We start from the raw sequence: 13,240 nt of genomic DNA on the forward strand, positions 1-13,240 counted from the left end.
TTGCCATCGTGGCCCCATTCATTTACATGGTCCATAGACTTACATTGTAATCACCATTTTTCAAAACGCTTCTAAAAAACAGATTCAAAATGTATTTTCAAACTTCTGCATATTTTCTGAACCTTGAGGATTCAAACTAAAACCCTGACATATTTCCTTCACCATGAGGTCATTTTTACCTCGTGTGGGAAGAGGAAGAACATGCCTGTTATTTCCAATATTAGTACAGTCGTAAATAACAGAAACACCTGCATTACTTCATCGTTACTGAATCTTTCCCTTTGTTTTGTGAGTTTCTGCATCTGTGGACGTGTTTAGGAAGAGGCAGGACAGTTACAGGTTTTTGATCTGGTGTTTGGACAAAAAATGTTGGAATTCTACAGTCGTGGTGTTGTGGATGTTCTCACCTCCAAATCAGCTGATCCTGGAGAGCTGTGAGGCCGAGGTGGAAACTAAACCGTCACCAGGCAAAGTTACATAATGTACCTTTAATGTTTCACTGCTGTGACGTCACAAAATAAAAACATTCAAACCCGTCTTTTCTGGATTCTGTGGCTCATAATGTTTTCATGTTGATGTGAAAACGTGAGTTAAACTGGCTTATATTTAGTCTGTTTTCATTTATTATTCATTATAGGGCTGTGCAACTAATCGAAATTCGATTACGATTTCGATTACAACAGTAAACGATTACAAAATCAGCATAATCGCATTTTTGTCATTTTTTTTGCTGGATTTTTGTCTTTTTTTTATGTTTTTTTGTCTTTTTTTTGCAGGATTTTTGTCTTTTTTTGATGGATTTTTGTCACTTTTTTGCTGGATTTTTGTCATTTTTTTGATGGATTTTTGTCTTTTTTTAATGGATTTTTTTCACTTTTTTGATGGATTTTTGTCTTTTTTTTGCTGGATTTTTGTCTTTTTTTTTATGTTTTTTTGTCTTTTTTTTGCTGGATTTTTGTCTTTTTTTTGCTGGATTTTTGTCTTTTTTTTGATGGATTTTTGTCTTTTTTTTGATGGATTTTTGTCACTTTTTTGCTGGATTTTTGTCTTTTTTTAATGGATTTTTGTCACTTTTTTGATGGATTTTTGTCTTTTTTTTGATGGATTTTTGTCTTTTTTTTGATGGATTTTTGTCACTTTTTTGCTGGATTTTTGTCTTTTTTTTGCTGGATTTTTGTCACTTTTTTGATGGATTTTTGTCATTTTTTGATGGATTTTTGTCACTTTTTTGATGGATTTTTTTAAAGGCAACAAATAATCGTTTGAATAATCGTGATTTCAATTATGACAAAAAAAAAATCGTGATTATTATTTTTTCAATAATCGAGCCGCCCTAATTCATTATGTCATTATTAAAGTTCAGTCAGACTTTATTTTGAAACTTTGCTCCGGCGTCGCCTTTGGCTCCAGAGTCTGGCTCTGGTCCAGACTCAGTCCAGACTCAGTTCGTCCTTCAGAGCGACATGAACCACGTCCAGGTAAGACCTGCTCAAAGACAAGACAGGACTAAACCAGGACTAAACCAGGACTAAACCAGGACTAAACCAGGACTAAACCAGGACTAAACCAGGACTAAACCAGGACTAAACCAGACTAAACCAGGACTAAACCAGCACTAACTAAGACTAAACCAGCACTAATCCTCGTCTTTAGTAGTTCCAGATTGATATTATTCATCCCAGGAGAGTAATACATTTTGCAGCCGCCGTTTTAAGAAATAAAAACATCTAAAAACACATAAATCCAAAGAAAGTGTGAGTGAGAAACCGAACCAGAGCCAAGTTGTTTTTGTGACTGGAGAGTCAGACCGAGGCCGTCTGAGGTGAGTCTGTTTTTAGTTCAGCTCGAAGTTCACTCTGGGTCACATGACGTTACACTTTACACACCGAGAGTGAGACGCACGTGCAGACCAGGACCAGCAGGGGGAGCTGTGGTTAGAGCCGGGATTAAATATCACAATAGTACAGTGACACTTTACATTACAGTGTTTCAGTCTCGTTTCTCTCTCTGCAGTAGTTTCTCTGTGTTTCAGTCTCGTTTCTCTCTCTGCAGTAGTTTCTCTGTGTAGTTTCTCTCTCTGCAGTAGTTTCTCTGTGTAGTTTCTCTCTCTGCAGTAGTTTCTCTGTGTTTCAGTCTCGTTTCTCTCTGCAGTAGTTTCTCTGTGTAGTTTCTCTCTCTGCAGTAGTTTCTCTGTGTTTCAGTCTCGTTTCTCTCTCTCTGCAGGAGTTTCTCTGTGTTTCAGTCTCGTTTCTCTCTCTGCAGTAGTTTCTCTGTGTTTCAGTCTCGTTTCTCTCCCTGCAGTAGTTTCTCTGTGTTTCAGTCTCGTTTCTCTGTGTTTCAGTCTCGTTTCTCTCTCTCTGCAGGAGTTTCTCTGTGTTTCAGTCTCGTTTCTCTCTCTGCAGTAGTTTCTCTGTGTTTCAGTCTCGTTTCTCTCCCTGCAGTAGTTTCTCTGTGTTTCAGTCTCGTTTCTCTGTGTTTCAGTCTCGTTTCTCTCTCTCTGCAGTAGTTTCCCTGTGTAGTTTCTCTCTCTGCAGTAGTTTCTCTGTGTTTCAGTCTCGTTTCTCTCTCTCTGCAGAAGTTTCCCGCGGTGCTGAGCCGACTCTTCAGCAGCTCGAGTCGGAGTCTGAAGAACAAAGTCCCAGAAGCTCAGAGGCTTTTCCAGGTCAAACACACAAACTGAAACCTTTTGTTTAAAGCTTCAGCAACATCTGCTTCAGTCCTCAGACTAAACCAACACTGGAGCCTTTAGCCTGAGCCACATGTTTCCAGCTGTTGTTCACGTTTCGGTTTGTCCTCCTTTAATAAACCACAAACTTGGACATTTGTAGAAACAATACTTTTATTACAAAGAATTTGCAGGTGAGTTTTTAGGCTAATTTTCCAGCAAGTGACCCCGAAAAGTGACCCTGAAAAGTGACCCCGAAAAGTGACTCTGAAAAATGACCCTGAAAAATGACTCTGAAAAATGACCCCGAAAAATGACCCTGAAAAATGACCCTGAAAAGTGACCCTGAAAAGTGACTCTGAAAAGTGACCCTGAAAAGTGACCCTGAAAAATGACCCTGAAAAGTGACCCTGAAAAATGACCCTGAAAAGTGACCTGAAAAATGACTCTGAAAAATGACCTGAAAAATGACCCTGAAAAATGACTCTGAATAATGACCCTGAAAAGTGACCCTGAAAAATGACCCTGAAAAATGACTCTGAAAAATGACCCCGAAAAATGACCCTGAAAAATGACCCTGAAAAGTGACCCCAAAAAATGACCCCAAAAAGTGACCCTGAAAAATGACCCTGAAAAGTGACTCTGAAAAATGACCCTGAAAAGTGACCCTGAAAAATGACCCTGAAAAGTGACCTGAAAAGTGACCCTGAAAAATGACCCTGAAAAATGACTCTGAAAAATGACCCCGAAAAATGACCCTGAAAAATGACCCTGAAAAGTGACCCCAAAAAATGACCCCAAAAAGTGACCCTGAAAAATGACCCTGAAAAGTGACTCTGAAAAATGACCCTGAAAAGTGACCCTGAAAAATGACCCTGAAAAGTGACCTGAAAAGTGACCCTGAAAAATGACCCTGAAAAATGACCCTGAAAAATGACCCCGAAAAGTGACCCTGAAAAATGACCCTGAAAAATGACCCTGAAAAGTGACCCTGAAAAATGACCCTGAAAAATGACTCTGAAAAATGACCTGAAAAATGACCCTGAAAAATGACTCTGAAAAATGACCCTTAAAAGTGACCCTGAAAAATGACCCTGAAAAGTGACCCTGAAAAATGACCCTGAAAAATGACCCTGAAAAGTGACCCTGAAAAGTGACCCTGAAAAGTGACCCTGAAAAGTGACCCCGAAAAGTGACCCTGAAAAATGACCCTGAAAAGTGACCCCGAAAAGTGACCCTGAAAAATGACTCTGAAAAATGACCCTGAAAAATGACTCTGAAAAGTGACCCTGAAAAGTGACCCCGAAAAGTGACCCTGAAAAATGACCCTGAAAAGTGACCCCGAAAAATGACCCTGAAAAGTGACCCTGAAAAATGACCCTGAAAAATGACCCTGAAAAATGACTCTGAAAAATGACTCTGAAAAATGACTCTGAAAAATGACCCTGAAAAATGACCCCGAAAAATGACCCTGAAAAATGACCCCGAAAAATGACCCCGAAAAATGACCCTGAAAAATGACCCTGAAAAATGACTCTGAAAAGTGACCCCGAAAAATGACCCTGAAAAATGACTCTGAAAAATGACCCTGAAAATGACCCTGAAAAATGACCCTGAAAATGACTCTGAAAATGACTCTGAAAAATGACTCTGAAAAATGACCCTGAAAAATGACCCTGAAAAATGACCCTTAAAAGTGACTCTGAAAAATGACCCTGAAAAGTGACCCTGAAAAATGACCCTGAAAAATGACCCTGAAAAGTGACCCCGAAAAATGACTCTGAAAAGTGACCCTGAAAAATGACCCCGAAAAATGACCCTGAAAAATGACCCTTAAAAGTGACTCTGAAAAATGACCCTGAAAATGACCCCGAAAAATGACCCCGAAAAATGACCCTGAAAAATGACCCCGAAAAATGACTCTGAAAAGTGACCCTGAAAAATGACCCTGAAAAATGACCCTGAAAAATGACCCTTAAAAGTGACCCTGAAAAATGACTCTGAAAAATGACCCTGAAAAGTGACCCTGAAAATGACCCTGAAAAATGACCCTGAAAAGTGACCCTGAAAATGACCCTGAAAAATGACCCTGAAAAATGACCCTGAAAAGTGACTCTGAAAAATGACCCTGAAAAGTGACTCTGAAAAATGACCCTGAAAAGTGACTCTGAAAAATGACCCTGAAAAGTGACCCTGAAAAATGACCCTGAAAAGTGACCCTGAAAAATGACCCTGAAAAGTGACTCTGAAAAATGACCCTGAAAAGTGACTCTGAAAAATGACCCTGAAAAGTGACTCTGAAAAATGACCCTGAAAAATGACCCTGAAAAGTGACCCTGAAAAACGACCCTGAAAAATGACCCTGAAAAATGACCCTGAAAAGTGACCCCGAAAAATGACCCTGAAAAGTGACCCTGAAAAATGACCCTGAAAAATGACCCTGAAAAATGACTCTGAAAAATGACTCTGAAAAATGACTCTGAAAAATGACCCTGAAAAATGACCCCGAAAAATGACCCTGAAAAATGACCCCGAAAAATGACCCCGAAAAATGACCCTGAAAAATGACCCTGAAAAATGACTCTGAAAAGTGACCCCGAAAAATGACCCTGAAAAATGACTCTGAAAAATGACCCTGAAAATGACCCTGAAAAATGACCCTGAAAATGACTCTGAAAATGACTCTGAAAAATGACTCTGAAAAATGACCCTGAAAAATGACCCTGAAAAATGACCCTTAAAAGTGACTCTGAAAAATGACCCTGAAAAGTGACCCTGAAAAATGACCCTGAAAAATGACCCTGAAAAGTGACCCCGAAAAATGACTCTGAAAAGTGACCCTGAAAAATGACCCCGAAAAATGACCCTGAAAAATGACCCTTAAAAGTGACTCTGAAAAATGACCCTGAAAATGACCCCGAAAAATGACCCCGAAAAATGACCCTGAAAAATGACCCCGAAAAATGACTCTGAAAAGTGACCCTGAAAAATGACCCTGAAAAATGACCCTGAAAAATGACCCTTAAAAGTGACCCTGAAAAATGACTCTGAAAAATGACCCTGAAAAGTGACCCTGAAAATGACCCTGAAAAATGACCCTGAAAAGTGACCCTGAAAATGACCCTGAAAAATGACCCTGAAAAATGACCCTGAAAAGTGACTCTGAAAAATGACCCTGAAAAGTGACTCTGAAAAATGACCCTGAAAAGTGACTCTGAAAAATGACCCTGAAAAGTGACCCTGAAAAATGACCCTGAAAAGTGACCCTGAAAAATGACCCTGAAAAGTGACTCTGAAAAATGACCCTGAAAAGTGACTCTGAAAAATGACCCTGAAAAGTGACTCTGAAAAATGACCCTGAAAAATGACCCTGAAAAGTGACCCTGAAAAACGACCCTGAAAAATGACCCTGAAAAATGACTCTGAAAAATGACCCTGAAAAGTGACCCTGAAAATGACCCTGAAAAATGACCCTGAAAAGTGACCCTGAAAATGACCCTGAAAAATGACCCTGAAAATGACCCTGAAAAATGACCCTGAAAAGTGACCCTGAAAATGACCCTGAAAAATGACCCTGAAAAATGAAAAAATGACCCTGAAAAATGACCCTGAAAAATGACCCTGAAAAATGACTCTGAAAAAGTGACCCCGAAAAATGACCCTGAAAAAAGACCCTGAAACCTTTTGTTTAAAGCTTCAGCAACATCTGCTTCAGTCCTCAGACTAAACCAACACTGGAGCCTTTAGCCTGAGCCACATGTTTCCAGCTGTTGTTCACGTTTCGGTTTGTCCTCCTTTAATAAACCACAAACTTGGACATTTGTAGAAACAATACTGTTATTACAAAGAATTTACAGGTGAGTTTTTAGGCTAATTTTCCAGCAAGTGACCCCGAAAAGTGACTCTGAATAATGACCCTAAATAATGACCCTGAAAAATGACCCTGAAAAATGACCCTGAAAAACGACCCTGAAAAGTGACCCTGAAAAGTGACCCTGAAAAGTGACCCTGAAAAATGACCCTGAAAAGTGACCCCGAAAAATGACCCTGAAAAGTGACCCTGAAAAATGACCCTGAAAAATGACCCTGAAAAATGACTCTGAAAAATGACTCTGAAAAATGACTCTGAAAAATGACCCTGAAAAATGACCCCGAAAAATGACCCTGAAAAATGACCCCGAAAAATGACCCCGAAAAATGACCCTGAAAAATGACCCTGAAAAATGACTCTGAAAAGTGACCCCGAAAAATGACCCTGAAAAATGACTCTGAAAAATGACTCTGAAAATGACCCTGAAAAATGACCCTGAAAATGACTCTGAAAATGACTCTGAAAAATGACTCTGAAAAATGACCCTGAAAAATGACCCTGAAAAATGACCCTTAAAAGTGACTCTGAAAAATGACCCTGAAAAGTGACCCTGAAAAATGACCCTGAAAAATGACCCTGAAAAGTGACCCCGAAAAATGACTCTGAAAAGTGACCCTGAAAAATGACCCCGAAAAATGACCCTGAAAAATGACCCTTAAAAGTGACTCTGAAAAATGACCCTGAAAATGACCCCGAAAAATGACCCCGAAAAATGACCCTGAAAAATGACCCCGAAAAATGACTCTGAAAAGTGACCCTGAAAAATGACCCTGAAAAATGACCCTGAAAAATGACCCTTAAAAGTGACCCTGAAAAATGACTCTGAAAAATGACCCTGAAAAGTGACCCTGAAAATGACCCTGAAAAATGACCCTGAAAAGTGACCCTGAAAATGACCCTGAAAAATGACCCTGAAAAATGACCCTGAAAAGTGACTCTGAAAAATGACCCTGAAAAGTGACTCTGAAAAATGACCCTGAAAAGTGACTCTGAAAAATGACCCTGAAAAGTGACCCTGAAAAATGACCCTGAAAAGTGACCCTGAAAAATGACCCTGAAAAGTGACTCTGAAAAATGACCCTGAAAAGTGACTCTGAAAAATGACCCTGAAAAGTGACTCTGAAAAATGACCCTGAAAAATGACCCTGAAAAGTGACCCTGAAAAACGACCCTGAAAAATGACCCTGAAAAATGACTCTGAAAAATGACCCTGAAAAGTGACCCTGAAAATGACCCTGAAAAATGACCCTGAAAAGTGACCCTGAAAATGACCCTGAAAAATGACCCTGAAAATGACCCTGAAAAATGACCCTGAAAAGTGACCCTGAAAAGTGACCCTGAAAAATGACCCTGAAAAATGACCCTGAAAAATGACCCTTAAAAGTGACCCTGAAAAATGACTCTGAAAAATGACCCTGAAAAGTGACCCTGAAAATGACCCTGAAAAATGACCCTGAAAAGTGACCCTGAAAATGACCCTGAAAAATGACCCTGAAAAATGACCCTGAAAAGTGACTCTGAAAAATGACCCTGAAAAGTGACTCTGAAAAATGACCCTGAAAAGTGACTCTGAAAAATGACCCTGAAAAGTGACCCTGAAAAATGACCCTGAAAAGTGACCCTGAAAAATGACCCTGAAAAGTGACTCTGAAAAATGACCCTGAAAAGTGACTCTGAAAAATGACCCTGAAAAGTGACTCTGAAAAATGACCCTGAAAAATGACCCTGAAAAGTGACCCTGAAAAACGACCCTGAAAAATGACCCTGAAAAATGACTCTGAAAAATGACCCTGAAAAGTGACCCTGAAAATGACCCTGAAAAATGACCCTGAAAAGTGACCCTGAAAATGACCCTGAAAAATGACCCTGAAAATGACCCTGAAAAATGACCCTGAAAAGTGACCCTGAAAAATGACCCTGAAAAATGACCCTGAAAAATGACCCCGAAAAGTGACCCTGAAAAGTGACCCTGAAAAGTGACCCTGAAAAGTGACCCTGATTTGGGGTAAAATGTGCTTGGATCAGGTGTAGGTTCAGAGGTCACGGTCGGTCATGTGACTGGTCATGTGACTGGTCATGTGACTGGTCATGTGACTGGTCATGTGACTGGTCATGTGGCTGGTCATGTGACTGGTCATGTGACTGCTCATGTGACTGCTCATGTGACTGCTCATGTGACTGCTCATGTGACTGCTCATGTGACTGGGGGTTGTCTCTGCAGGAGGATAACGGTTTGCCCGTCCACATCAAAGGCGGCACGGTGGACGTTCTGCTCTACAGGTTCACCATGACCCTCACCTTGACCGGTAAGTCACATGACCACACCTTCACAGCTCAAATCGCCTTCACAGGAGCAGCTTCAGAACACGGTGCTCTTCTCTGCAGGCTCCTGTTACTCCGTGTACTGGCTGCTCCGGGCGGCCTTACCGCGCAAGAAGGACTGAATATGATGAGTTCTCCTGGAGATGATCCTGTTTGAGTGAAGTGATGTTTTCAATAAATGTGTCAAACCTGGTCCTTCTTCTCTGTGTGATGGAATGTTTGCAAATCTAAAAAACAAAATAAAAATATAATACTGGGCATTAACCCCTTAACTCCCACCTGAACCGAGCACATTTTCTCCAGTTTGGCTTTACCCCAATCCAAAAGCTTCTGGAAAAAAGCTGTGAAAATAGCAACAAAACTGGAACAATGATGGAAATCTGAGAAAAAAAATGATTAAAAAAAAAGTGACAAAAATTTGATAAAAAATTGACCAAAAAATGACCAAAAAATGACAAAAAATTGATAAAAAATTGACAAAAAATGACAAAAAAATGACAAAAAAGTTACAAAAAATGTGACAAAAAATGATAAAAAATTACGAAAAAAATTACGAAAAAAAAATGACAAAAATTGACGAAAAAATGACCAAAAAATGACAAAAATTTGATAAAAAATTGACCAATAATGACAAAAAAAATGACAAAAAAGTTACAAAAATGTGACAAAAAATGACAAAAAATTGATTAAAAAATGACGAAAAAATGACAAAAATATGACAAAAATTTGATTAAAAATTGACAAAAAATGACAAAAAAATGACAAAAAAGTTACAAAAATGTGACAAAAAATGACAAAAAATTGATTAAAAAATGACGAAAAAATGACAAAAATATGACAAAAATTTGATTAAAATGTGACACAAAAATTACAAAAAAATTACAAAAAAATGACTAAAAAATGACAAAAAATTGACAAAAATTTGACCAAAATTTGACAATAAATTGACCAAAATTTGATGAAAATTTGATGAAAAATGGACGAAAAAATTACAAAAAAAACATACAAAAATGAGTTGAATACCCAACAAAAAAATGATGGAAAAAAATGTGATGACGTGAGGAAAAAGATCCTCTCGGTTCAGGCGGGAGTTAAGAGGTTAAGTGTGACCTGCTTGAAAAAAGAGACAAAAGTACAAGTACTGCAGAAAGTTACTGAAGTCCCAGTACTTGAGTAATGCACTACCGAGCCTGGCCGCTAGATGTCAGCGCTGTCCTCCGCAGAGAACATGACCCGGATGTAAACAGCGCCGCCATTTCTCCCCTCGCTGCAGAGAACCATCTTTACCATCTTTAGCCTTAAACCCGGGGATAATAACCCTCCCCGGCCTCTCCTGCCGCCTGTACCCGGTCTCCGCGCTCCTCTGTCGGCCTGCAGACCCGCAGAGAGGTCTGTCCCGGGCTCCGGTGCCTCCCCGGCCTCTCCTGAAGCCTCTCCCCGGCCCGAGAGGCTCCTCTCCCGGCCCGCTTCATGGAGACGTTCCGCTCCGAGGCCGAGCTGATCCTGGCGGCCGCCGCGGAGGGCTGTGTGTCGGCCTTACTCCGGGACCGAGCCGGTGCCAAGGACCAGGACCAGGACCGGGACCAGGACCGGGACCAGGACCAGGACCGGGACCAGGACCAGGACCGGGACCAGGTGAGGACTCGCGGAGGTTTATTCAAGACTCTATAGTTTGTCCAATAAAGTGTAAAGACAAAGAGAGCGTTTCGGCCAACCACTTCCTCCTTCGCCAAAGAGTTTTGTTTTTGCTTCACCTCTGACCCCCCTCCAGTCTCCAGTTCGGCTTTACCCAAATCTAAAAGCTTCTCGACTGGAGAGAAACAGTGTGAGCCTCATTTGAAAGCTAAGACCTGCAAAACTGATACGAACTTTTTTGTCGTGTTGTTCCAGCGTTTTTATCTAAAGTTTTAAAGGGAGGGTATTCTGCAAAATGGACTTTTTCCAGCTTTCCATCCTGTTATTCTGTCACTCCCTCATTAAAAACATGGCTGAAGTGTTGCCTTGGCACATTCACGTATTTCTGAGTAATCTGTAAAAACTCTGATGGCGGCCATTTTAGGGATAGGTTTGCCTGAGTCCTCCTAGGAACGCCCCCACCTCCTGGAGACGCCTCCGAGCTTTGGTCACCAGCCGAGTAACCAACCACTGCTCCTCAGCAGAACCCCCTCCCCACTGATGCCACAGACAGCGTGTGGAGGGGGCGTGTCTAAAGGCTCAGAGGTTCTTAAAGAGTAACTAAACACCAAATCCACTTTTTTTTGCTGATAAACGGTATACATGGTTGTTGAATAGAGTTAGCTACATGTCCCAGTCAATATGTTGACATTTGGTGCAAACTTGTTCAAAATCTCACTTTTGTGTCTAAAACCGCAGGGTTAGCGCCTCTACTGGTTTCACGCAGCAACTACATTTGATATTTTGCGGTTGGAGGAGAGTGTGTCCACGGCGTCCACAAAACGTCATCAGTTCTGCCTCTGTGCCTCTGTGGCCCCGCCCACACACGCCTCCGCCTCCGTCACGCAGCAACCAGGACACGCGTCGCGCAGTCAAACCAGTAGATGGCGCCCCTGCGATGCTCACACTTCGGCTGAGGTGGTGTAGAGGAATAAATCCCTTAGGAAAGCTACTGTGCGATGCTCTCTCTCTGTTCGCAGTCACTGACAGCGAGCGAGTAGATCTTTTTTTTTTTTCGTAAGATAGTTGCTACTAGTGATGCGCGGGTTGCGGATTCCACCGTCGTCTTTACAGCAGGTGTTTGGCGTAAATATACGTCGGATTTTCATAAAACAAGCAGCGTTTTGCAGCTTGTGATCCAGAGAACGCTTTTGTGGAGCTCATGTCTCCCATTTTCCACCGTATGTGCGACTGTGTGTGACTTCGGTTAGGCCGACCTCTGCTCTTCCTCTCTCCCTCTTGCCCAGCGCTCTTCGGAGGGAGAGAGAGAGAGAGCGCGATGACACGCCGGTGCTGTTCATACGGAGCATATTTGTAACGCGTAATATTTAATGGTTGCGGGTGCGGGTGCGGGCGGGTTGTAAAAATAGAACAACGTTGCGGGGCGGGCTGGGTCGGGTTAGAACCTGCTCCAAATGCGGGACCCGCGGGTTGAAAAAAAACCCTGACCCGCATCACTAGTTGCTACATCAAGCAATCACAAGTCATGAGATGCACCAACTCTCCTACGAAAAAATCAACCTTGCGCACAGTGGTGACAGCGGTAACAGCGTCTGTCAGTCCTGTCAGATCGAGGGGCGTGGTCTGAGACTGTCAACAGAGCAGACCCCGCCCACACACTCACTCCCCTCGTCTCCCCCAAAGCCTCCGAGACCACCCCTTTCTCAGCACTTTTTGACTTGTGTTTGTGGGTGGGGAAAGGCTCTGCCACTCCCGTTTAGTTGCACTTTAAAGAGACAGAGGCCTATTTCAAGACATTCACTACAGCCATTTTGAGAGAGACATTTTATACAAGGCAGTTATTCTAATTTACTGCATTTACAGACCAACAGAAGGTTTGTCATCATTGTAGTGAGATATAGACTGGTGCTATGGGACTGACAAAAGCAGAACACCCCCTCTTTAAGAACCTCTGAGCTTTTTTTTTTTTTTTGGAGCTTTTAGCCATGTTGTTTTGCTATTTCCTTATCAAAAACACCCCCTGAGTGTTTTGTGTGTTAGCGTGTGTGTTAGCGTGTGTGTTAGCTTGTGTGTTAGCTTTTGTGTTAGCTTGTGTGCTAGCGTGTGTGTTACTGCGTGTGTTAGCGTGTGTGTTAGCGCGTGTGTTAGCTTGTCTGTGTTAGCGTGTGTGTTAGCGTGTGTGTTAGCTTGTGTGTGTTAGCGTGTGTGTTAGCGCGTGTGTTAGCGTGTGTGTTAGCGTGTGTGTGTTAGCGCGTGTGTTAGCGTGTGTGTTAGCGTGTGTGTGTTAGCGCGTGTGTTAGCGTGTGTGTTAGCGCGTGTGTTAGCGTGTGTGTTAACGTGTGTGTGTTAGCGCGTGTGTTAGCGTGTGTTTGTTACCTTGTGTATTAGCTTGTTATTAGCGTGTGTGTTAGCGTGTGTGTTAGCTTGTGTGTGTTAGCTTGTGTGTGTTAGCGTGTGTGTTAGCGCGTGTGTCAGCGCGTGTGTTAGCTTGTGTGTGTTAGCACGTATGTTAGCGTGTGTGTGTTAGCGCGTGTGTTAGCGTGTGTTTGTTACCTTGTGTATTAGCTTGTGTATTAGCGTGTGTGTTAGCGCGCTTTTGTCAGCTTGTGTGTTAGCTTGTGTGTTAGCGTGTGTGTTAGCTTGTGTGTGTTAGCTTGTGTGTGTTAGCGTGTGTGTTAGCGCGTGTGTCAGCGCGTATGTTAGCGTGTGTGTGTTAGCGCGTGTGTTAGCGTGTGTTTGTTACCTTG

The 13,240-nt window shown here is 41.8% G+C and overlaps 2 protein-coding genes across 2 annotated transcripts; one reads left to right on the forward strand and one right to left on the reverse strand.

Moving 5' to 3' along the window:
• Window positions 1-1,411: 1,411 nt before the first annotated feature.
• cox7a1 (cytochrome c oxidase subunit 7A1) lies at window positions 1,412-9,027 on the forward strand. The gene is made up of 4 exons (XM_079572861.1): window positions 1,412-1,478; window positions 2,576-2,662; window positions 8,758-8,842; window positions 8,922-9,027. The coding sequence occupies exons 1-4, from the start codon at window positions 1,464-1,466 to the stop codon at window positions 8,978-8,980; spliced, it is 246 nt and encodes an 81-aa protein (XP_079428987.1). The 5' UTR covers window positions 1,412-1,463; the 3' UTR covers window positions 8,981-9,027.
• Window positions 2,868-6,485, reverse strand: LOC306964131 (uncharacterized protein; the record flags this gene model as incomplete). Its single annotated transcript, XM_079558040.1, has 3 exons — window positions 2,868-3,358; window positions 3,423-4,858; window positions 6,478-6,485. 3 exons carry the CDS (start codon window positions 6,483-6,485, stop codon window positions 2,868-2,870), a joined length of 1,935 nt encoding a protein of 644 aa, XP_079414166.1.
• Window positions 9,028-13,240: the final 4,213 nt, after the last annotated feature.

Source organism: Gobius niger (genome assembly GCF_951799975.1).
Source record: "Gobius niger genome assembly, chromosome: 1".
Taxonomy (NCBI): domain Eukaryota; kingdom Metazoa; phylum Chordata; class Actinopteri; order Gobiiformes; family Gobiidae; genus Gobius; species Gobius niger.